General features: G+C 41.5%; 1 protein-coding gene across 9 annotated transcripts in view; it reads right to left on the bottom strand.

Moving 5' to 3' along the window:
* Positions 1-366: 366 nt before the first annotated feature.
* GLIS3 (GLIS family zinc finger 3) overlaps positions 367-25319 on the bottom strand; it is a 662455-nt gene continuing 637502 nt past the window's right edge. For all 9 annotated transcript variants that reach the window (XM_029201554.1, XM_029201560.1, XM_029201553.1 and 6 more), the window contains 2 exons: positions 5425-5607; positions 367-4528 (listed from right to left, as the gene is read on the bottom strand). In XM_029201554.1, the coding sequence (XP_029057387.1) occupies positions 4392-4528; positions 5425-5607 (320 nt within the window). In that variant the 3' untranslated portion in view covers positions 367-4391. The remainder of the gene's footprint in view (positions 4529-5424; positions 5608-25319) is intronic.

Here is a 25319-nt window from a genome sequence, read left to right as displayed (position 1 = left end):
GGAATCAGGGAAATGATAACTGCCCCTCTCTCCTTTGGGAAATCAGAGGACTTAAAGGTCAGGGTATTAGTTCACAGGAAGCTGATGCTTGTGTCTTTCTTGGCAGGGTTTTAGGAAAACTGGGCAGAAAGGGCCCACTCCAATGGCCAGCATGCCGAAACCCCATCACCTGGAGGACCATGCACTAGAGGCATTTCTGAAGCATGATGTAGCACTACATTGAAAAGGCACAAATAAACCCCAAACCCTAGCACACATTTATCCAGTTTTTGAAGCAGATTAATAGAATAACCAATAAAACATGTATAAAAGCTTTAATTAAATCTGATGAAATAAAACTTCATGTTTTATTTATGGACACTCCCAACATGTAAAGGATTCAGGGACACATTCATTTTTACTGCCATTTCGTCCTCATATCTATAATTAAATCCAGGCTGCAGCTCTGGCCCAAAGCGATGCGTCATTTTAAAACTGGCCTTGGACACTCCCTCCCCCACCCCCATCTGCTTTTAATTATAATTACCAATCCAATATGACTGAGGCGGATGGTAAAACTAAACAAAATAATAAAACAAACAAACAAAAAATGGTTGTTGCCATCATGTTTTAAAACGAAATGCTAAAGGAGGATTTCAGGCAGGTGGGCGCATCCTCTATTTCCAGTTTTATTATGTACCAAGTGCACAATCCCTTCATTTTACTTTCAACATAAAAAAAGGACTTCATGAAACAAGACAAAATAACTTATGATTATATGAAACATAACTGTGACAAATCACAAAACTATACATATTAATAGAAAAAAGTGTACCTAATTCTTTAAAAGATTTATGACAATAAGCACCAGATGTGCCCCTAGAGTAAAATCAGCCCCATATCCAGTATGATATATGCAGTTCACTTCTCTACGTGAGTGTATATAACTATGTACAAGAGTCTGTGTGATTTATGGGAAACAGATTTCCACTTTTTCCCCCCAAAGTGCTTTATGTCAGCAACATTACACAGGATGCTCTGCTGTCTGTACAAAATAAATCTCTTCTTTCCTACACTCGCCATCTCTCCAATGAGTGTTTTTTTTTCTTTACTCATTGCAAAAAAAAAAAAAAAAAATGTAACCACAGAAATTCCACACCACCAACAAAAAGTGCCAATAAAAAATGCTGCTATAAAATGACACGGTCAAAACAGTCAAATAAAATACCAAATAATTAAATTGGACATTTACAATCACTATTCCCAATATTTCAAGGCAACTGGGAAGCAAGGTTCTTAGATAGGGGGTTGAACACTTACCTCTGTTCTAGTATGTTAATGTGCTTGACAGCTGCTAATTTTAAAACAACAGAACAACACCAAAGCTCTGTTTTATCAGTGGAAACTTTGCTGTGATTGACTGAAGACCTTTTGTTCATTTTGGAATCACCTAAATAATTTGGGGTAGACATGGGTAATGGGAGATACCCCACAGGACTAGTAAATATTTAAATAATATTTAGCAGCTGATCAGAGGCTAAATTACAACTTACATTTTGATGCAGTCCCTTTAGGGAATTAAGACAATGCAGCAAATGAAATGTCTCTAGGCATACTGATTTTTTTTTTAATGTAATAGGATAATTGGCTTTGCGCTGTGTGTATTTTCACAAGCACCAGTCTTTTAAAAGAGGGGAATGACAATCTCTCTTCAGATGTTTACGAAAATGGTTACATATCAAGAGTTAAAAAGACCAGGAAATGGAAGGAAATGAGTTTTTGAAGTTTCTACTTTTACTGCTACAAACATAATGATGAAAGCATATATAAATCTTGTGCAGTGTGAAAGCAAGCAAGGAACAAATTTTAAGGTCAGGTGAGATTCTGGAATCTCAGGGCAGCGTGTGTTGTCTCCAAGGAACCTGGAGGTGTCCTGTCCTGGGGCCCTAAGCTCAAACCTGCAGCTGAGGGGAAACATGGAAGGGGAGTGAGGGGCACCCAGCCTTGCAGGCTGCACTGGGCCTGTTCCCTCTCCCAATTCCTGCTGGGGAAGGAGGCCCCGCAGGTGCGCTGCTGTCTGGCACCCTCTGGTTCCCTCGGGCCTCAGCGAGGCCAACGGGGAGACTACAGATGTGCACGAGGATGTCCTCCAGCCAAAGTTTCTGAGATTCAGCTTCTGGCTTTGTCCTCCTAACCTGTTTTCACCTGAAATTATAGCAAAAGCCACAGGCAGCTGCAGTAACAACCTTGCCTTTCCATTTTTTCCCTCCTCATCACACAAATGAAATGTGTTTTGAGTTCCCTGTAGAGGCTCCAGGATTTAGAATGAATAGATTGTCTCTCTAAGATACCAGAGCTTTCCCTTCTCCGCAGGGTGTGACAAAGGACATGGTCCCTGTTTAGGCCAAGTGACACAACCCACAAAGCCTGCCAGAGGGGTGGGACTTTGTGTGCCGTCTGAGAACTCATGTGGAAAGAAAGCCTGACGCGAATTCTTTTGTAAAGCAGAGCAGATTTTTGTAAAGTGAATGACTTGTCTCTTTTGCAGACATGGATGTCTGCATGATGGCTCTCCTCAGATCAGAGCCCACTGGCCAGAGAAACTAGACTGACTGAGTGCACTGTCAGAACGGACCCTGCACTTTGTTCTTTATTCGGCTGATTCTACTTCGTGTCAGAATGAAGTCCGGAATCAGGCAGAACACTACCGACCGTGCGGCCAAACGGGAAGGACATGTCTGTCAGGATAAAAACTGTCACCGGATCCCAAGTCTGACACCAAGCTGTTTAATTGTCTTGTTGAAGATTATAATTATCCCAGTTTGACAAATAGCATTGTTTCATTTTCCCTCAGAGAACATTTTTAAAGAGAGAGAAAAGAAATCGTGAGAGGCGAGAGTACTGTAATGTCAGAATCTACCAGGTGTTTTTGGGTTTTGGCAACTTTTATAGCCTATGTCATAGGACTCTGGATCTTTTTAATAACTTGGTAAAGGCGTCACAGAAAATGGCATCCTATTCAGGTTTGAGATCAAATGGCCGAGAGCTCTGGGTAAATTCCAGGCCCTCAAAACAGAGTTTCAGACAGAAAGGTTGCCTCCTTCTGGCCACCTTTCCAGAACTGTCCCCTCTACCTGCCTATGGCCAGACCTTGCTCAGAGGTGGTGAGCAGGCAATGGCGGGTGGTGGGCATGTCTGAACCACAGTCAAGAAGAGTGTGAGAGCGATGCAAAAAGAGGGAGAGAAGGAAGGCAAGGGAGCAACAGACAGACAGGTGAGGGGAGATCCTAACGGAGGGAGCAGAGGCTGTGCAAAGTAGCCAGACATCAGGCATCTCTAGTTTGGTTTTCTGAGAACCCAGGAGCACAGTTTCGTGTGTCCCTGCTCTCACAGCTTCTAGCAGGTCCCTGGGCAGAGCACCAGAGCGGAGGCCATGGGTGAGCCCGTCAAGTGACCTTTTCCTTTGAAAAATGTCTTCGAGGTGGAGCCGCTGAAGAGTCAACCCACGAGGGTCTCTGTGGCAGCACTGGGAAGAGGGTGGCCTACCCCATGTCCCTCAGGTAGCCTTTGCTAATGCAACAGTAACATTCCAGGCGCTCACAGGTGCTGCAGGGTGCGGGCAAGCAGAGCCACAGCGGAGGCAAGATGTACATAGCTGGGGGCATTAAAATAATTATTTCCATCCAAAGAACAGACCTCTAAACATTGTTTTCCTTTAAAAAGTAGACGTAAGTAACAAGTCTTTAAAATCAAAGAACTAAGATAGGTTGCATGAATATAAAACAAGCTGTAGTGCTTCTCAAGGGCCTGTGCTTGACAGAACTTTCTCATTTTGCTTTTGGAGAAACACTGAAAGCAAATGGTTAGTGTGGGAATATCTAAGAGGAGAGAGGCAGCCAGCTCACTGGATGGCAGGCAGGCGCTGGGAAACCTGGGGTCCTCCAAGAGCTGAGCCCACGCTGTGCTTTGGAAGTGGGTTCCCCTTGCTGTGCCTGGCTCTTGGGTGGGATAGTTCACTGTGCTTCTGGCAATTTGGGTCGCCCTTCCTTGTTTGGAGTTTCAGCAAATCCCCAAATTACACTTTCACGTGCACATCATCTCACTGGTGTCCTTTGAAGGTTGGCAGCCAGGGAGTAACAGGTATTCGGTAGAGTGAGACTCTGAATTCCCTTTGAAAAGAGTCCTGCTGGTCACCGGCAAACCCAGGGAGAAAAAGGAACAGCTGCAAACACACCTACAAAGCCCAGCTCTGACCATTCAGCCCTGCCCTCCAAAGACACACCTGGGGCTTGGCAGGTTCCGCTGATTCGCTTGACATCCTTTTTCTTACAGTCTGTGAAAGTATAAGAAGAAAAGGTGGCAAGGAACAAAAAGACTCTGGATGCCAGTGGTAGTGGAGGCCAGGGGAGCTTTTAGCCTTCAGTATAGACAGAGGAGAGCTGGCTAGGACAGCGATCCACAGCGCTGATCTGCAAGAACGTGGTATCTTCAGGTCCACTGCGAAGAGACTCCCCAAAAAGGCTTGAGGAACCCGAAGGTAGATCACACACTGGAAGAGAAAGAGCGCACAAGTCAACTGCTACCTTGTTGCAGACGCCGGGCACGCAGGGAGCAAATGCTGGCTGGGGCTGAGGAGGAAACCGTGCCGGGCCAGGCCCTTCAGCGGGTCTCCCCGTCCTCGGGCTCCTTAGGTGGGGGAAGAGGCTGATGTGCAGGCAGGTGGCTAAAATAGGACTTGGCACAAGAGATGGGCTGAGTAGCAATGAAAGTGAAGTTCTGTAGGGAAGAGTGAGGGCGGCCTCAAAAAGGAGGTGATATTATGGTTGAGCCATAAAAAAGGATGGGATTCTCACAGACAGAGAGATAAAGAAAGAACATTCCAGGAGGGGGAAAGAGGGAGCGGAGACAGAGAGGGGACACGTGGGGCCAAGTGTGCTGGCAAAGCTCAGGTACAGAGCATGTAGGGAGACATGTGAGGAGGGCACATGAGACGTGAGCGCAGGTCCGGAGAGTTCCATCAGGCTCAACTCCTGCAGGCTTCGAATGCCTTGCTGAGGACAGTTGACTTTATTCTCTGGGAAACTACAAACTACTGAAGGTAGCTGAACAGGAAAGTACCTTATTTTATCCTTCATTTTTGGAAGGCAATGGTTACGGTAGCTTGGAGGGCAGAATGGTAAAGATAAGGAGCTGACTCAAGGAACTTGCTGGAAGGCTGTTGCCTAAGTCTGGGAGAGACATGATGGCACCTGAACGAGGGTGGTGGAAGTGGGGCTGGAGAAGGGCTGGAGAGGAAGATAAGAGGAGAGACATTTCACGGGCAGACCGAACAGGATTTGATGTGGTCATGTGCTGGGTCAAGTCTAGTCCAGGCTGGTCACGGGAAACCCACCTGATCTCACCTGCTTGTCTGCCCGAGTGTCTAAGTCACAGACACCAACACACCTGTAATGCCCGAGTGAGCTGAGAAGGCTCTGTGGAAAACGTCAAAGCCAGCCTGGCCCATAGACGTGGGGACCAGGCAGTCCTCGAAGGAAGGCACCACACTGCAGGAGCTGCTAGGCGGCATGGTTCTCTGAGAGTCAGGGTAATGTGGGGGGCAGAATGTCTGCAGCTGCCCATAAAATCCTGAAATGCAAGCATGGCATTGAGCTACTTCAGGGCACAAGTTCAGAAGATCATTTCAACCTGGCTAGACCCTCACTCAGCCTGGCTTCATATGACAAAATGCCTCTAACCCTTAAGCCCACCTACAAAATCTTCTGACCAAGCATCCATAATGTACTACCTGAGCAGAAGCTCTTCTACCTCCAGGGGCTTTTTATTTCTTGCTCTAGTACCTGAAGCTGAAGGGCTTCACACCTTCCCTAGACTCTCCAAAGAGTCCTGGACACTGAAGGCCTGTCCTTCAGGGGACATTCCTACCCCATGCCCTCTCACCAGTTTTTAAGTGCATCTTCCTTAACTTCTTTTATTTTATAGTCTGTTTTCCACATTTCGTAAAAACCTGAATAAAGCTCTTAACAATGCTCAGCTTAAAAAATGCAACATAGATCTATCCATCTGTACTTCCAAAGGATACATTCATACACATTTATATTTTTTCTTCCTCATTATTTTGAATAGGTACATAGTATCTCATAGTCAGATATGCAACCATTTACTTAACTATCATTATTGCTGATCTTTGCAGTAAATAGAAAAACTGGAAGTGAATAAACAATATAATGAAGAAATATGTGGAAAGATTTCTTAATATTTGAAAATAATCAACATTTTGCTAATCTTGTTTCATTTATCTTTTCAATTTTTTTCTTACTCAATGGAGTTTTTCCCTTGGGGTCCTATGTGGTCCTTTTTTATGATTCTCCACACCTTCCATGATACCTTACCATTTCCCTCTTCCTCCTTGTCTCATAATAAATTTAAGTAAAAGATTACTTTCTGGAGTATACGGTTTTAAAAATATAATGAAATCTTCATTCAATACCTTATTTCATGGTACTTGTTTCCTCAGCTCTAACATGTGAAAGTCTCTGTCTATTTCACTGGGTGATTATGGAGATTAAGCAAGTCATTGGATAAGGAAATCCACATATAACATTTGAAAGTGCTTTATGAATGTCAGTTATTGATATCATGACTCTGTTTCTGGTGAAAACACAAGGGATTAGTAGAGGAAGTGCCACCAGGGTTCCTTCCACAAACATTACACGATGGTGAATACAGAACTAATTCATGGACTTTGGAGCCCTAGTCCTGTGTGCTTTCCTCCTCTAGAACTGCTTCTTCTTATGGAGTCACCTATCAAGAGGTAGGGAAGGTGCTATTTGGGTTGGGTTCTTTTTCGCTCTCTTTAAGTACAACTGAGGCACACTAACACATCCAACCTATTATGCTCACACCCTTCTCATTTCTGATTAGTACTCTCAAGGCAGACTACCCTTGGCCAGGAGGCTTGTTCTATGGTCGCTAGGAATATCACCAAGGAATGTGTGCTGAACTGCTCACAAAGCCACAGACCAGCCCTCTAGGAGCTTATGATACAAGACAGAGGACGGATACAGATTTATGAACAGGGTACACTCACAGTAGAAAACAAAATAACATTCTTTGTAAGTAAACAGTAGTATACTTTATGTAGAATCAAGAGAAAAATCCATATAAGGTTTGGGAGGAAGATGAAATTCATGTTAGCAGTATAGACTAGGAAAAAACATAAGGAAATTCCATGTCAAGGCAGGAGAAGAAAGAATGGAAAACTACTGGCTCTTCTCTTTTTGATGCCCTAAGTCTTCTGCATGGACTCAGTAGGCAGATGGGCAAAGGACCCAAACAGATCACTCAGATACGCATATAATTTATCAACCAATATGGACAACTGGCAATTCTCTAGCTGTTAAAGCAATAAAAATCAAGACAATGATAAAATACCATATTCTACCTATCACATTAGCAAAGATTTCTGAAAGTCATTCTTGGTGCTGGACTGAGACTGGTGACAAAGGCACCTGTGCAGAGTGTGCAGACATTGCAAAGGAGTATAAGCCTCTGTAAATCACTTGACAACCTGCATCTAGAACCTAAAAGTGTTCATACTTCTGGACAGGGGAATTTTTCTTCCAAGAATGTATCCTAAAAGTGTATTCTGAAAAACAGAAGAAATTCTGCAAGAGGTAGTCATCACAGTGCTAGCTGTCATAACAGAAAACCAACAGAGGAGGAAAAATGGCCACCCATAAGAGAACGGTTGAACAGTGGTACATTTACCTGATGGGAATGTTAAGTAGCCATGAAAACAGTATTTACAAGGAGTTAACATCGTGGAAAGACCATTATAAGGTTCAGTTGGAAAATAAAGCAAGATACAAAACTGAATAGGGAGACTGGGTTCAGTTATGTGGAAGACTATGTATAGGGCAGACTGCAAGGCAACATATTTATAGTTGTCTTTGGGGTTTTTTTGGCTTTATGTTTTTCTGAATTTTAGTATCAGTGAAGGACAAGTACTTTGGAGCCAGACTTCCTGGGTTCAAATCCTAGCTCAACTGCTTACCAACTGTGTAGTCTTGGTGAATTATTTAGCCTTGCAGTATTTCAGCTTTCTAATTTGTAAAACGGGATTAAAAGTAGTACCTAGGGGCTTCCCTGGTGGCGCAGTGGTTGAGAATCCGCCTGCCAATGCAGGGGACACGGGTTCAAGCCCTGGTCCGGGAAGATCCCACATGCCGCGGAGCAACTAAGCCCGTGCGCTACAGCTATTGAGCCTGCGCTCTAGAGCCCCGTGAGCCACAACTACTGAAGCCTGCTAGCCTAGAGCCTATGCTCCACAGCAAGAGAGGCCACCACAATGAGAAGCCCGCGCACAGCAACAAAGACCCAATGCACCCAAAAATAAAAAGTAGTACCTATACCTTAGTGAGTTATTATGAAGATTAAATTGAGTTAATATTTACATATTATACAATATAATCGGAGAATATAATTAATATTTATATATTTTAATAACACAATTTATATATGTTTGCTAAATAAGAAAAATAAAAAAGTAAAATTACGTCACAATAATGTAGCTCTCAAAAGTAAAATGTTTATTAAGAGAAATAAAATTTTCAAAAGGGCAACAAGTAAGTCCTTCAACAATAACCAAATGTAAGAATGGACAAGGCAGTGGGCATGTAGCTCACTTCCAGTTCCCAGGTGGAATCCTCTGGAACATTCTTGGCCCTCGGGACCTGGGCTATATACCTCTTTCCCATATTGGTTCCTAGATCCTTCACTAATTGACACACATTCTGATTTCTTCACTTGCCCCCATGCAGGCTCACAACAGCAACAAACTTGAGTGGGCTGAAAGACCTGGGATGTGCAGTTTCATTTGGGAGGTTTCTTGGACTGATCTTGACTTTGGGTACCCAGTGGCCAGGCACATGTAATCACGGCATCACCATCAGGAGGAAAACATTACCAGGAACCATCACAGTTGGTTTATTAGAATGTAATGCTGCCTCACTGAACAAAATAGACAATATATGCTATTTATATCCCTATGCTGGCTCTGTTCATATTTGTCACTCATATATACCCTGATAGCATTCCTCAGTGTAATATTAACCTTCCAGGAAGACAGACTCCCACAACTCCCCACATAGGGACATTGATCATTCAGGTATGTCAGGGACAGTGATAGAGACTTCCACTGGCCTTTTGTGAAAACCAATTCATTCTCTCTTTCCTGTCTTCTCCCTGCTTTGAAGACATGGCAGGAATTTCACATGGCTTCAATCTACATTTGAGTGCTGTAAAGTGTAAGAGTACAAAAGGTTCATAATGCAATGAAATACACCCGGTGAAGTTAAATAGTAAACCCAACATCCTGAGCTCCATCTCCCAGTTTCCCCTGTCCATCTGGGTCTGAGTGAGAGGGCCGAGTGAACTGTAGTTCCTGCCTGTGGCTTTCTTGGCTGACACACGAGAAACAGTCAAAACCAGAATGGCCCCACAAGCATGTTTTACCACTCTCACAGCCAACTCAGGGAAAGAAAATCCTCTTTATTAAATCCCTCCCTTCAAGAAGCCAGTTACTAGAGATGCCAAATACACTGGTGTGGATGACTGTGGTCACTCAAATCAAAGAGCTTTAACATAGCCTCTTCCCACTGCTATTTCCATAAAACTAACATAATTTTAAAAGATTCCATTAGGATCTTGCCACACACAAAAAACCAGAGAAAGCCTAACTCATTTTCTGATGAATGGCTCCTGTATTCCAGCTGCTGAATTTCATGTAGTAAGTTTGGAAGGAACACTACGTCAAGGACCCAAAGCAAAACGCAGCAAGATGTTAACACATTTCGTGGGCATAAAACATAAGAGTGATGGCAAGGTCAGCCAATCTGTCAGTCAGTCAGTCAATGACAGTTACTGAATACTGGTCAAGGTGCTTTTGGAGAGACCAAAGAACTAGAAGATAACACCTTTTCCTTGAGGATTGATAATGCAGTTGGAACAAGAACACATACACTTATAGTAGCAGAAGAATGCACACATAAGTTTATGTTGGCAATAAATATTAGTCATCACATTTAGTTAGAAAATCACCCCTCCCCCATTTTAGAAGTTATTTTACCTCCAAGAATGGAGGAGGAGAAGAGGAACTTGCAGATAAACTGACTTTACTCAAGTTGTAGCTCCTGAAGGTCAAGGAGAATCATTCCTCCTCTTGTCAGTTTTGGGAAGTATTTTTCCCTTCTAAAAAGAAACTTGTTTTTCTAATTATTAAAATATTTTGAATTAATTGTACCAACTAGAAAATGTAGAATAGTATATGCAAAGAAAAGAAAAATTATCTTTATTCCTACAATTCAGACATAGCCAGATATATACACACAAAACTGGAATGTTATACATATTGTTTTGTATCCTGTTTTCTCCCCTAATATTACCTATGAGCTCACATAGTATTAAAAATCATTCTTTTTTTCCCAATAAATTTATTTATTTTATTGTTATTATTTTTTTGGTTGCATTGGGTCTTCACTGCTGTGCACGGGCTTTTCTCTGGTTGAGGTGAGCAGGGACTACTCTTCGTTGTGGTGCACGGGCTTCTCATTGCGGTGGCTTCTCTTGTTGTGGATCACGGGCTTTAGGCATGCGGCTTCACTAGTTGTGGCACGTGGGCTCAGTAGTTGTGGCTCGAGGGCTCTAGAGCGCAGGCTCAGTAGTTGTGGCACACGGGCTTAGTTGCTCCACGGCCTGTGGGATCTTCCCAGAACCAGGGCTTGAACCCACGTCCCCTGCATTGGCAGGCGGATTCTTAACCACTGCACCACAAGGGAAGCCCTAAAATTCATTCTCAAAAACCTCTCCTCTTTACTTTGTCATGTGGGGTCACTGACAGCTCTGTGATGATCCGTTAGATCAGGAGTTCATGGTTACTCTTGCTGCTTAATGATGATGAAGTAGCCCCGTGAAGCCGAGTGTGGATTTCCTTCCCAACGTGGAAGGGGAGTGGAAAAAGTTAGAGGAGAAAGGAAGCGCATGACTAAATACAGTAATGGAAGGGTATTCTCTAGGGCAGCGCTGTCCAAGAGAACTTTGTGTGTTGATGGAAATGACCTCTATCTCACTGTCCAATACAGTAGCTGCATGTGGCTACTGAGCACTTGAGATGTGGCTAGTCAACTGAGGAACCAACTTCTACATTTTATGTAGTTTTAATTAATTCAAATTTAAATGGCCACATGTGGCTTGTGGCTACCGTACTGGACAGCACAACTCTAGGGATATCTGCGTTCTCAGGTTTAACAGATTTTCAGTAATGTTTCTGATTAAATTCCTAGAGAAAAAACATATGACCCACCAAGAGTTTAAATAAAAGCCAGATAATGATTCTTAGACTCCTGGCGTTCAAGATAAGAAGTATATTGGACTCTTTATTACATTTATCTTTTCCTTACAAATTTACACTCTAGTCTTGGTAGAAGGAACCAGAGTATAAATACTTCAATAAATAAGTAATGGTCACCCAACTCACAACCCTCATGAGGGCTGATGTGCATTGTTTTAAGCTAAACTTCCAGGGCAATTCAGTTCTCCTGCAGGAACCACTTTCCTTTCTGGAAGTAAGAGAAGGAAAAGGAAACACATCACCCACTTTCTTTCCTGCAGACTCTGGGCCTAGCTCACTGTGTGTATGGAAGTGGCAACAGCATAGGTGGGTCTCCAATTTCCCTACCACTTGATGATGAAATAAAGTTCAATACACAGGCTCTACCTTACACTTATGGGTGGAGATGAATACCATCAGCCTAAACTTTGTCAAGGTGCTATGTCAGGAGCTGTGCCCCTAATGGGTTTGTTTATATACATAGCAGATGGCTTTGCAAAACAAAATTCTTGTTCTCCTTTATGGTGAGGCTGAGAACCACCACCAAACTCTGGGCACCAGGAAAAGAGTTGGATGGACAACATTCAGAATCAAGACTGACCCTTTCCTGCGGTAGGTTCTGCCCAGACCATGATGCCAACTTATAGATGCAGACAGCCCACCTGTGAAGCCCATCACAGGCATCAGGAAGGCCCCCCAGAACTAATTCCTCAACCAGAGTGTGGCCTGATCAGGCTGGGCAGGACCCTTTGTGAAGCTCCTTGGAAACAATGCTGAGAGCAATTGCTTCCCAAGACCCCTCAATATCTTCAGACAAGAAAGCCCTTCAATTCCCATGTGATCGGAGAGTATCATTTTAGGCATCCAGGCCAAACACTGTTGTTTTCAGATACTGCCCAAATCTCAGGAGTCATCTGTCCCCTTGACCTTTCAGAAGAAACACTGGCTAAGCATGTGCTTGCCTTTGTTATTGTATTTTTATAAAATGGGGGTTCACAGTGTCTACTTCATAAGGTAACCTCAAAGATTAAAGAGGATTAAGAGATGACCCATGTGAAGGGCTGAGCATGTGCCTGCACACAGCACTCTACAAATGTTTCTTTTCACTTTTCTTCCCTATTCTTCTAATAACACAAACATTTCAACTTTTATGCCTTCATTTAGTCGACAACTATATGCTAAGCACTTACTCAAGTGCTGGAGACACAGTGGTGCATAAAACATACTCCATGCCTTCTTGGAGTTTATGTTTCAGTGAGAAAGAAAGATCAGAAATCAAGTAATACAATTTAATATTATATGTGACAATAAAAAGGAAATTTTCTTTAAGGAATATATAGAGATGCAACTCTTTTCTCTAGACTGCATTCAAGATAGGAAGAGGAAAAGCTCAAATAAAAAAGAAGTTTGGGCACTCTCAAAACTTTTAAAAAAGAGTAGTGATTATGGTCCCTTTTGTTTGGCCCTGTCTGGTGAGGGTAGATATAATTAGGAGGTCATCCCATAGCTCTGCTGAGGACCAGCCCTGGCAGAGTGGGTTTTTTTTTTTTGCCAGTGGTACTGATCAATTCGTGCCTGGGTAGGAGAATAAGCAGATGTCAGTGACAGAGGCAGAGCTGGCAGTGCTCAGCTTTTTGGCGGTACAGCTGTTTGCTAGCCAAGTGGAAGCAGGGATGTATGTTTATGAGCTTTACAACTCTTAACCATTTTTCCACAGAGACTATAATTTTGTCGGTTACTTTAGGAAGTGTAGAGTTTTGGGCCTCAGTCATGATTGCTGCATGTGCAGGGGCATGGATAAGCCTAAGTGATGAACGAGAGGGCTCAAATCAAAGAGTTCCAGGGACAGGGACACAGAAAGAAGATGCATGGCCTACTCCCTTTCGCTACCCTTATTTCTTCTTCTCCAACACTCTTATGGCTCTTTGTGCGTTCCCTTGTACTCTCTGGGGACCCTTGCACTCCCCCCTTTAAATACCTTCTGCAATCCATGATACAAGCCAATGAGCAGAAAAGAGAAAAAAATAGGTAAGTCTCTGGTAAAGCTCTTAAAGGCTCTAAGAATATGATCTCTGGCATCACATCTTCTCAGCATGATTTAATGACCTCCAACTTTACTCAGAGAAAGGCCCAGGGAATCATACACTTATTACTCACATGGTACCTTTTTAAAAAACTTAAAAAAACTCCTTCTTAGGCAGCCTCTGATATACCTGTCTTATAAGTAGGTGATTCAAACAAATGTTCTCATTTTATAGACAAAGAGATGGAAGTTGAATCACATGCCTTTAAACCAATACTATGGTTATATGTTATTGTGCAAATAAGAGAAAAGTGGAAAATTCATACAATCATTTTAATATTTAAAAACATCCAGCTATTTGCAATTATTCATGGATCTAGCCTTTATCTTAAAACAAATGGGGAGCAGAGCTAAAACAGTCATCACATACTTTTCTACTAAGTCCAGGGTTTTCTCATTTGCAGTCCCTTTGCTTTGGCATTTTTATAGACATTTTGATTAGCGTTACACCAACCCCTCAGAGAATTCTTTCAGGAGGAAGGAGAGGAACTAATATTTATTTGCTCTGAGATAGGCATTATCTTAGGTGTTTTAAATAGAAAATCTTCATTTTTACAACTTTTTAAAAAACTGAAATATAGTTGATTTATGATATTGTGTTAATTTTAGGTATACAGCAAAATGATTCAGATATATATATATTTTTTCAGATTATTTTCCATTATAGGTTATTACAAGATATTGAATATAGTTCCCTGTGCTATACAGGAAATCCTTGTTGTTTATCTATTTTATGTATAGCAGTTTGTATCTGTTAATCCCATATTCCTAATTTACCTGCCCCCCACCTTTCCCTTTGGTAACCATAAGTATGTTTTCTATGTCTGTGAGTCTGTTTTTGTTTTGTATATAGATTCATTTGTATTATTTTTTAGATTCCACATATAAGTGATATCATATAATATGTCTGTCTGATTTACTTTACTAAGTATAATATTCTCTAGGTTCATCCATGTTGCTGCAAATGGCAATATTTCATTCTTTTTAAGTTACATCAACTTTTGAGTTAAGTAATATTGTCCCCAGTTTACAGACAAGGAAACAAAAAAGTTCAAATAACTTACCTAAATCCTCATAGCTACCAAGTTTCAGAACCAGGACTCAAACTCTGGTCTGTTTGGTAACAGTTCATAGAGACTATTAGGGCTTAAGCTCACAGACAAATCATTTCAAACAAAATCTTGCCATTTGTGTCGAGGTCCCTCACTGTCAGATTATAGGCAAAGTTACTCAGACTGGATCAACATTTCATAAAATACATACATTTTCATTAGGGAGAAAAACATTGAATTAATTAAAATTGATGAAATTACCTAAACACTGAAAAATTCGAAAAGCCCTGAAGAGTAGAAACAGAGACATTTTGGAAATTTCTCTTGGCCAATTTTCTGATTTAGTCACTATTTTATTTCTATCCATTGCATGAACTACCTGGATCTGGGTTCAAAGCCTGGATAACCCATTAACCAACTGTGTGTCTTTGCATAAATTATTTTCCTTCTTGAGCCTCATTTTCTTTTAAAATAATATCTATTTTATAGGGTTGTGAAAACATTATACATGAGAGCATTTATAAAAGCATCTAGTGCATTCCCCAGCATGTAGTAGGCCCTCAGTAAATAGTAGCAATTATTACTACCATGAAATAAGCTTAGCTGTATTTGTAGATTCTGTATAATGCATATGCAATTCTTAAGCAATTTATCTCTCATAACCCACCACCCTTAGGTATAAAATGATGCTGATCTTGGAAGTGAAGCCTCCACAGTTTGGTTGTCATTTTTCCCCTTAGCTCCTGGTCTTGGCCAACAACCTCAGCCAGGTCTTCATGTAGTCAGAACTCTACTAAGCTTCCTCCCTGGACGTGATGGAGAAAGCGACTCTTCATTTTAATATGGAGTCTATAAATGGGGAAGCTACAGGAACAGCTCACAGACTGTGTTAGCAAGACAGATTTTTCTTTGGGCTGAGAACTAAACCAGCTTGCAAAGCACTCGAGCTATTTAAGACTGACATTTAAGTAACTACTGTACTAAGAAAAAGGAAAATAATGGAAATAATAACCCTGAACATTCCATTTGGCACATTCCTTTTGAAGGAACCAGGTTACAGTGGTTAGAAAGCTGACCAGTGGAGCAACCTCCTGGTCCCCTAGCCCCTGGTCAGATGGGTTGCAGCATGTGGGCTTCAAGTTAGACAAGTCCACCTGGTTCCAAGAAGTGGGGCCATTTTCATCTACAGCTTCTACCACTAGCCTGCAGGCCACAGAGATGTATTCTGCACATTCTGGGTGCCCTCCTCTGCTAGTGCACCTCACAGAACCTCACCTGGTCTGAAGCAAGCTGCTAACAGCATTTATTACTGTGAGCCACACTCGCTCTCCAAGCTGTATACCTGGGGTAGGGGAAGAGGAAGATGGTCTGCTACTGATGTCTGCAAAGTTTCAAATAAGGGGATGAGAGTGGGAAGAGCATTTTGCTGAAAAGGGCAAAAAGGAAATGGGAGAAAGCAGAGTGAGAAGGAAGGCATGTATAAAACCCTTTTGGTTAAAAGATGTAATCGATTTTCATTAAAATATCTTCAACCCAACCAAAACACTAATGCGTGGTGGCCTATGGCTTCCAAATTCTCAGAATGATAAGCTGCCGAAGTAAACTAATTGCAATGTGTCTCAGTAATTGCCGTGTGTGGATATGTACAGTTACAGTAAAATGGTTCAGTGAATCCTGATAATGACAATGCACGTATGGCAATTACATAAAACAGAGATGCTCAAAACCAGAAGACCCAAAGATTCTTAAGATGGATATTAAAGCCAGCTTTGCCATTTACTGGCTGTGTGGCCTTGAGGAAACCATAGCCTCTCTGACCCTATGAGTCTCTATTGATAAAAGGGGGAAAATAATACTATTGTGGCAGCATGATCCTCATGATAGGGAGGGGGAGAAGCACAGGGAACAAACGGAAAGAGATTCAGTGCCCAGTTGCCCATGATTTGCCTCCTGTACTCCATCACCCGCCTATGACTCAAAAATCCTGGATACATATAAAGCCCAGAATGAAGGGTGGAGGAGTTGGACATTCTTAGTCTGATGGGTGTGTGAAGTAGACACTTTGGCCATGGGTCAAGGTTGAAAGGAATGAGTTGGGAATTTCTCTATGAGAGGGGATTACTCTGTTACTGGTGTATATAACCCTCCTAGGTGGCTACAAGGATCAAATGAAATAATAAGTGTGAAAATATTTTGCATACAGTAAAACACACTGAAAATTCCAGCCCCTACTGTCTCATTATGAGCCTGGTGTTACTTATCATCCTACATTCTCTGAGTACAAAGGTAAATTTACCCTCAGTTGTGTCAAGCTCTGTTGCATAAAGTTCACAAGCAACCCTTTGACTCAGGAGTACTTGAGCCAAAAACAGAACAAGGAAAGCACGGCAGAGAATGAAGATTTAATTCTATCTGTCCTTGTCCTTCCAAGCATGCTTTGCTGTAAGAGAGGTCTGGCAGAGAAGAGGATTCCAGATAGAGACTACAAGGGACATTAACATGAAATGCTGCAGCCTCCCCTGAGAGCCATCCTGGTTCTCTACAGCTTTTAGGTTGTGCTGCATTTACAGGGCTTCCCCGGAAGGTAAAGGGAGAAGGAAGCCGGAAAGTATTCCCTCAGTCACTGGCCAATTGCTTCCTTTGGATTATCTCTGATTGGGGAAGCATGGTGAGGTGGCACTAAGTCCTACACTTAGGGTCTAGGCCTGTGGTTGTTAAAGTGGGGGCCACAGCATCAGCTCCACCTGGGCTCTACGGCAGACACAGTGAATCAAATTTCTGGGTGAAGGGCCTGGGAGTGTTCATGTTAACAAGGTGTTTCTTACACTAAAGGTTTAGAAGCCCTAAGAACATCTTTACATGATTTTCAATCTTTGGCAAGTTTTCCAAATGGAATACCAACAGGAAAAAACAGAACAGCTCTGAGTTCATTTGAAATGGAGGAGGATAGCTCTTTGTATGGGCATCTCTTCCCCCTGGGCTCACCCCCAGCCCTTTCTGCTGGACTCTGGGGGCTCTTGGGGATAAAGCAATGATGACTGTCCCAAAGTGACTTTAGATTACAGACACAGATCAGGATGATCTCCCTCCCCACCCCAGTACCATTCTCTTCTTGGGCAAGGTGCAATCACGGGACCTCAGTTGAGTGACTCAGAAGTTCTGGGCTTACTGTTGGTCCCACACTGATCTTGTGGCCTAGACTTCTGCTGTCTAGCTGTAACCAAACTCCCATGTTATATCCGCTCCACTAACTAGGTGATTTCTTGTTTCCCTGAATCCAAGTCTATGACTATACAACTTTCCAGCATCCTAATCTCTCTAAGAGTGGGCACCAGCTCACACTTGCACCAAGGGCTTGATTGTTTCTCCTGCTGAACCTCTGCCTCACAGCCAAGTCCTTGTTACATACTGTGACGCTTCCCCCAAATCTGCTGTCTAGAATATTATAGTGAGATGAAATCTGGGCTTGAAGTAAAAGAAATCTATATAGGTGGGTTTAAGAAAGCAGAGCAGACTCTGCATTTGTAAAACCTGATGTATGTCATTGGATCCCCAAATTCCTGTCACTCCTTTCCATCTGGCTACCAGGAAACTTGCCTTTTCATCTTGTCAAACCTTGGGGACACTGACTCCTAACGTGGATAACTCAATTTATGATCTGCCATCCTCTGCTCCGCCCCTCCAGCTAGACAGCCTTCTTCCCACTACCACCTGGGGGTCACACTCTGATGAGTATGTCTAGTCTACAGGGTCTTTCCTTTTCTGCTTACTCTCATCCCACTGTCCACCAAACTCTCGATCTTAAAGTATGTATTAGGCATCTCAAATGTGCCATGTACTACAGGGATTAAATAGATGACATGATTCCTTGCCTACATATGGACCATGAAGAATACTGTCTCACGGTTGAGTTCAAAGGTTTTGCTTGCCAAGAACCATTCCTTACATATAAGCTCATGACAGGCAGGGACTTCTATTTTCTCTATTGATGTAGTTTTAGCACCCCAAGCAGGACCTGGCACATAATAGGAGCTGAATATTTGAGAATGAATAAATGGATGAGTGAGTGATACTTACATATAGAGCCTTTGGTGAAGATACTGATGGTAAGAGGAACCATAACTGAGCTCAAAGATTTTGATCTATGAACTTTGTACATAATAGCCTATCAGGAGTTTCAGAAAAATAAAGTGACTTCCCTTTCTAACACTGAAATTTTCTTTTAATGGAGGAAGAAACAAAGACAATGGAAATACAACTGGCCCTGTCAAGATGACCTGGAGAGTTTTGCTTCTCCAAGCCACCATTTTCTGCTGGATGCCAGGAGGCCACTGAACCTGAAGAGGAACAAGAGTGGGCAGGAGAATTAAGTGGCTCAACTCATCCACAGAACACTTTGCACTCTTTTAGGAAACCATCCCAAGGTCAAGGAGTTTCTGAGTTTCTAATCTGAGTTTCATCTCTAAATAGGAGCAGAAATATATTTCCTACTCTCTTCATAAAGTTATAATGAGGATCCAGGTATTCATCCAACAAATATTTTATCGAGCAGTTTCTTTATAGCTACCAGGCAGTGATAATGATCTTGTACCTAAGAGTAATTTATAAAACATATATTGCAATATAAATGTATGTTCTATCACTGACCTCAACGGTATTGATAAAAACCCTACATCAGCCCAGATCCACAGACACAAACAACCTTGGGGTAAATATTTGGCTAATTCAGATCCCCTGAATCATTCGGCCATTCTGATGACAGAATTTAAGAATCTGAAGTAAAGGGATGTGTGATGTGAGATTGGGTTTGTGGAGGAATGTAGGAGAGGAGTGGCTGGTCGTTACACTTAAATGATCTAGAAAAATGCCTGAATGTTTTTACTTCAACAGACTTGCATCTTTAAGGTCTAGTTCTCAAAGCCCTTACAAAAGAACGAAATAGAGAGTTTAGCCAGAGCAGGCTGGTTAGAAAGCAAAAATTTCTGTAATGAGAGCACTCATAATTGTAAGTAAATCAACTAGAAATTCTAAGGGAACTAGGACTGTTGTGCAACGTGGTCTGAGCCCGGATGACCTGAATGGGCACAGATCAAGCCAATTCTAGCGTTTTATTGTTGTTGTTCTGTTTTATTAACACAGTGGTCTTGCTACCAGTAACAACATGTTTCTGATGTGTGTGTGGGTTTTCCCTTTAAGGAAACTCCAACCACAGCTATTCACATTTTTTCTTCTAAACGATGAGTTGCTTATCATATTTACAAGGAAAACTGCAACTAAAACTACAAGAATTACAAGACATGGATTGCCATTAGTATGTTCAGACCTGAAGAGTTCAAATGCACAGCCCCTAAAATAGACTTATAAGACAATATTTAACTTGATTCTAAGATCTCTATTCATTAGAGGCTAAACTTCATGAGTTTCAGATACAAGACAAAACATTTGCTTCTGGAAAAAATGTCATTGCTTCCCCCAAAGAATGAAAAAGCACTAAATCAGTAATAATGTTCATTAAACGCTTTTCTATAGTTTTTTTTTTTTGTGGTACGTGGGCCTCTCACTGTTGTGGCCTCTCCCATTGTGGAGCACAGGCTCCGGACGCACAGGCTCAGTGGCCATGGCTCACGGGTCCAGCCACTCCGCGGCACGTGGGATCTTCCCGGACCGGGGCACGAACCCGTGTCCCCTGCATTGGCAGGCGGACTCTCAACCACTGCGCCACCCAGGAAGCCCCTCTATAGTTTTTAAGTTAACTGACAGAGAAGTCACAGTAGTCAATGAAACAGAAATTTTCTGGATCTCTTCCTCCTCTTCAATAAATTTTTGAGTTCCAATTAAGAAAACAAACTGTCATGCTGCCAATGACACAACCTGACTGGCAGGCGAAAGAGCAAGTGAACTACTTAATAAATAATATAGATACCCAAATAGTAGCTCCTGTTACTTAATTCCTATTATAACTGAACTACCTTTAGAGCTCAATAAAAATATTAAAAGATGCTCAGTCACATTACTAACCAAAGGAGAAATTAAAACAACTTCGCTGTACAAATTGGCAAGTATTAAAATGACTGACAGGGGCTGGTGGTGGTGGTGGTGGTGGGATGAACTGGGAGACTGGGATTGACATGTATATACTAATATGTATAAAACGGATAAGTAATAAGAACCTGCTGTATAAAAATAAATAAAAATTTTTAAAAATTCAAAACACTTAAACAAAAATAATAATAAATGACTGACAATATCTAGGGTGGGGAAATGAGCGCTCTAATGCACTGTTGATGAGAGTCTAAATTGGTACGGACTTTGTGAAGGAATATATGGCATTATCTATCCAGCTTTAAAATGTGCATACCCATTCATCCAGCAATTTCTCTTTCAGAAATATTTCCTAAAGAAAGAATGCAAAGAGATATATATGTGTGTGAGAGTACTTGTGTAAACACACAATATACATAAGGAGATTTAATATAGCATTGTTAATAAAAGCAAAAAGTGGAAAAAACATAAATGTCTTTCAACAGTGGAATGATTAAAAAATGAAAAGTTCCCTTAAGTATTAAACTATACAATTAAAAAGGAGTTGATTTACATACATTGACCTAGAAAGCAAAAGCATATATTTTGTTAAGTTAAAAAAAAGTGGGACTTCCCTGGTGGCACAGTGATTAAGAATCCGCCTGCCAACGCTGGGGACATGGGTTTGATCCCTGGTCCGGGAAGATTCCACATGCCATGGAGCAACTAAGCCCGTGCGCCACAACTACTGAGTCTGTGCTCTAGAGCCCGTGAGCCACAACTACTGAGTCTGGGTGCCACAACTACTGAAGCCCACGCACCTAGAGCCCGTGCTCCGCAATGAGAGAAGCCACCACAATGAGAAGTGCGCGCACTGCAACAAAGAGTAGCCCCTGCTCGCCACAACTAGAGAAAGCCTGCGCGTAGCAACGAAGACCCAATGCAGCCAAAAATAAATAAGTTAATTAATTAAAAAAAAAAGTAAGTCATAAAATAAAATGCAGAATGTGAGGCCACTTTATAACAGGGCACATGTTATGTACATATACATGCATATATTTCATTTTCAGAAGCATTTTTAAAAGTCTAAAAGGAATACTCACCAATCTTAATAATCATTACCTTTGAGCAGTGGAATTAAGGTGAACATAGGCTGGGAAGCAACTTAAACTCTTTATAAGGTTAAGTACCCTAAGTACCTTTAAAAAAATGAACAGGTAAAAATTTTTTTCTAATTTAAAAAGTCAGTAAGAATTTAAAAACTGCATTTAAGGAATGTGCTAAGAATCCAGTAATCCTGGTTTGATGATTTAGTAATCAGGCTTCCAAACAGTTTCTCCCAGCAGGCGTGTGCTTGACCAAACATGGCACATGAGAGCGTGGGTGCGTGCATGCACGTGGGCACACACACACAGAGACACACAAACACACCAATACACATACACACCTGTGGGGTAACACCACTGGGGGCAATCAGAGGGTGAGCTATCCCTTCCCTACAGGGACCGTGACGGCTCTTAATCCAGTGGTGAAGAGCATAGACTGTTGTCAGATGGTCCTGGGTGTAGTTTCCAGCTCTACCATTTCAAGATTAAGAAATCATGGGCAAGTTACTTAATGTTTTAGCGATTCAGACTCCTCAGCTGTAAAATGGGAATAAACAATGCCTTCTTTATAGGGTTGTTATGAGGACTAATAAGAAAGGCACTGTAAACATGCACCATACTGCCTGACACAGGGGAAAAAAAAGGCAAACATTTTCAGCAATCAGTATGCAAAATACACAAGACAAGTGGTTGGTGGGAAATCACTTTGTCTCATGAATCATAGTACCTGTATTGCCAGCAGAATTTTAGCCCTGTAAGGAACCTCATCTTTAATGGTTCCACATTTAACCTTCACACAAAAATGATTCCCAAGCTGACTAAAAACTCTTACAGTACTGTAGCTACAGGCATCATCGTGAAGGAGAATGAGTGCGAGCTTTGGGGTCAGACTGTGTTTATAAAACCAGCTCTGATATTCACTAGGTATGTGACTTGGGGCAAGGTGCTTAAACTCTCAGTCTCACCTGGGAGGCTAGAGTATATTAATATTTTTATTAATGTTATTGTGAGGATTAAACAATGCAAGTGGAAGTATCCAGCACACCCAGTATCTAGTACACAGTAGAAAAATGACAACAATAATAATAGTTCTAATTAACTGAGCATATCCTGCAGACCAGGCATTTTCTCTCATTCTTACACCAACTCTGAAGGAGAAGTATCACTATCCCCCTATTATACTCAGAATTTAAAAAACAAAACAAAGCATCAAAACAAAATGAAAACAGACTCACAGATATAGAGAATGGGTGCTTTGCAGAGGGGAGGGTGGTCAGTGAAACAGGTGAAGCAGACTAAGAGGTACAAATCTCCAGTTATATAAAAAGCCCCAGGGATGTAATATACAGCATAAAGAATATGGTCAATAATATTGTAATCACTTTGTATGGGGACAGATGGTTACTAAACTTGTGGTGATTATTTCATAATGCATGTAAATGTCAAATTTCAGAACACCCAAAAATGGTGTACATAGTATTGTACACCAACTGTATTTCAATAAAAATAAAATAGTCGGGAAACTTAGATTTAGGACATTGCATGACTTGCTCATAAGATTCCAATTCAGATCTGCCTGACTCCAAAGTCTTTTTCTGCAGACTTTTCCACAGCTTTTTCTACAGCTCACTGTTTCTCTTCCTTTATCACCTTGGGCAAGTCACAACCTCCTCTTCTGGAAATCTCCTCTTCTGAGATACTGTGACCAATTTGGGGGTATGTAAGCTAGTGGCTGGGAATGCTTTGAAAACTGAAAAGTGCTTTCAAAAACAAGGGACTTACACCTACGAGCCCTGGGAATGCCTCAAAATACCTCTTCCACAGGGCTGCCACTGCTCAGAATTTCACTACTTGACACTCAGTACCAGATGTGCAAATACTCATGAGAAGGAGTATTGCATTAAATTTACCTTAATGTATAAGTGAATCATTAAATCATCCTATTTCCCCTAGGGAGAGGTCCCAAGCAGTTGGTAAGCACTGGATATCTAAAGAGACAAACAGGAAAATAAGAGGAAGTGCCCAGAGAAAAGACGGGCCCTGAAAACTTCATTCCAAGTCTCAATTTTGCCAACGGCTGGCTCCACCAACCAGTTTAAGAAACCATGGGCAAAATCCCTCTCTTCCTCCTCCCCTTTTTATTAATTCATATTTATTCAATAAACTTTTATTAAGCATTACCATGTACCAAACATTGTGAAGAGATACGATTCCTGTCCTAAGGAAACTTAGAATTTAGTGATGATTACTTGATTTAGATCTAGTCCTCTAATATCCTTACTGATATATGGGTTTAACCTGTGAGTGTGTGTGCTTAATCACATATGTATATTATTCACAGTTCAATTTTCCATAATTAATCAAACAGCTCTTCTGATTAAGATGACCATATTACACGCCTGTCATAAAACCCAACATGTTGAAATTCTGACTGCACTCATATACACACTTAAATTTAACTTTTGTTTTATAGAATTAGCACACTGTCAGAATTTATCAAGTACTAGGAATGTAAAATTGCTCTTGGGATAATTTTGTAGTAATTAAGTATAGAAGAGTAATTAAGAATTTCCCTGGATCTAATCATCAATCCCCAGTACTATATAAGCATTAATAACATCAAGGCTGATACCAAAAATTATTCCTGATTATGACCGCTGACGATAATATCCACTGATAACATCAGAATAACGTGAAGTACACTCATTGGCTCATCCTCCTTGTGAATACGTCACAACTTCCTCAGTGAAGACTATTACACTGTTGATTTATCAATCTTATTTGTCTTCCTGAGATTTCAAGGCAAAGTTGTGACACATGCTTAAGTTCTAAGCAATATAATTTCTAGACTTACTGCTTTATTATTTCACAACCTCACATATGCAGATGTGACTAAATTTCCTGTGGGAGGGAAGTATGTTTATTGTCTCTACAATTTGCCTTTTAAAAAAATAAGCTTTAAACATTTAACACTATAAACTCCCAGAAATGAGATCAGTCATGGCTGTAACCCATAGGGCTCTTCTGGAAAGTACCATTGCACAATCACTGTTAAGTAAACAGCCAACACAGAGGAAGAAGTTAAGCTTGTACCTGCCACTCCATTTCATTTATCAGTGCTCTGAGGTTTCTTCAGTTTGAAAGATGGTTTGGTTGTTTGGTAGGACAAGCCATTTACAACGTGTTTTGTTCTCGGAGGCCTGTTGGTGTCTGGAAACCTTTTGTTGTCCGCACTGAGGTGGGAAAATGCCACTATTGTCTGGGAGCTCACTGGCCTGCTTCTTCGGGGCCTGCAGGCACACTTTAAATCATGAGAAAGACAGCTTATGAACCACAGGAGCCAGGACCAGCAGAGAAGGCTCTGCTTTTCCCCCCGCTGCTGCCTTGATATCAAACAGCTCAGGCTGGGGAGACAGCTTCATGGTGATTTTCTAATGAAATCTAATGACTGGATCTTGGATGATGGAAATCTTTGTGTTGGCAACTGGCAACTCCAGAGGGGTGAAAATAGGAGGAAGCAGTGGAAAGTACAGAAACCTAAGAGAATAGGGAAGAGGGGCAGAAAATGGGCGCAGAACCCTCAGAAAGAGGTCTCTAGGCTCTACCACTGATTTCCCAGAGGCAATCAATGTGAATGAATCCGTGAGATAGTTCCATTTTACAGATTAGAAGACGGTTCCAGAGAATCT

Source organism: Monodon monoceros, unplaced genomic scaffold (genome assembly GCF_005190385.1).
Source record: "Monodon monoceros isolate NGI ecotype Baffin Bay Population unplaced genomic scaffold, NGI_Narwhal_1 Super_Scaffold_5, whole genome shotgun sequence".
Classification (NCBI taxonomy): Eukaryota; Metazoa; Chordata; class Mammalia; order Artiodactyla; family Monodontidae; genus Monodon; species Monodon monoceros.
Note: the sequence above shows the minus strand (reverse complement) of the source record. Positions and strands in the feature narration are given on the sequence as shown.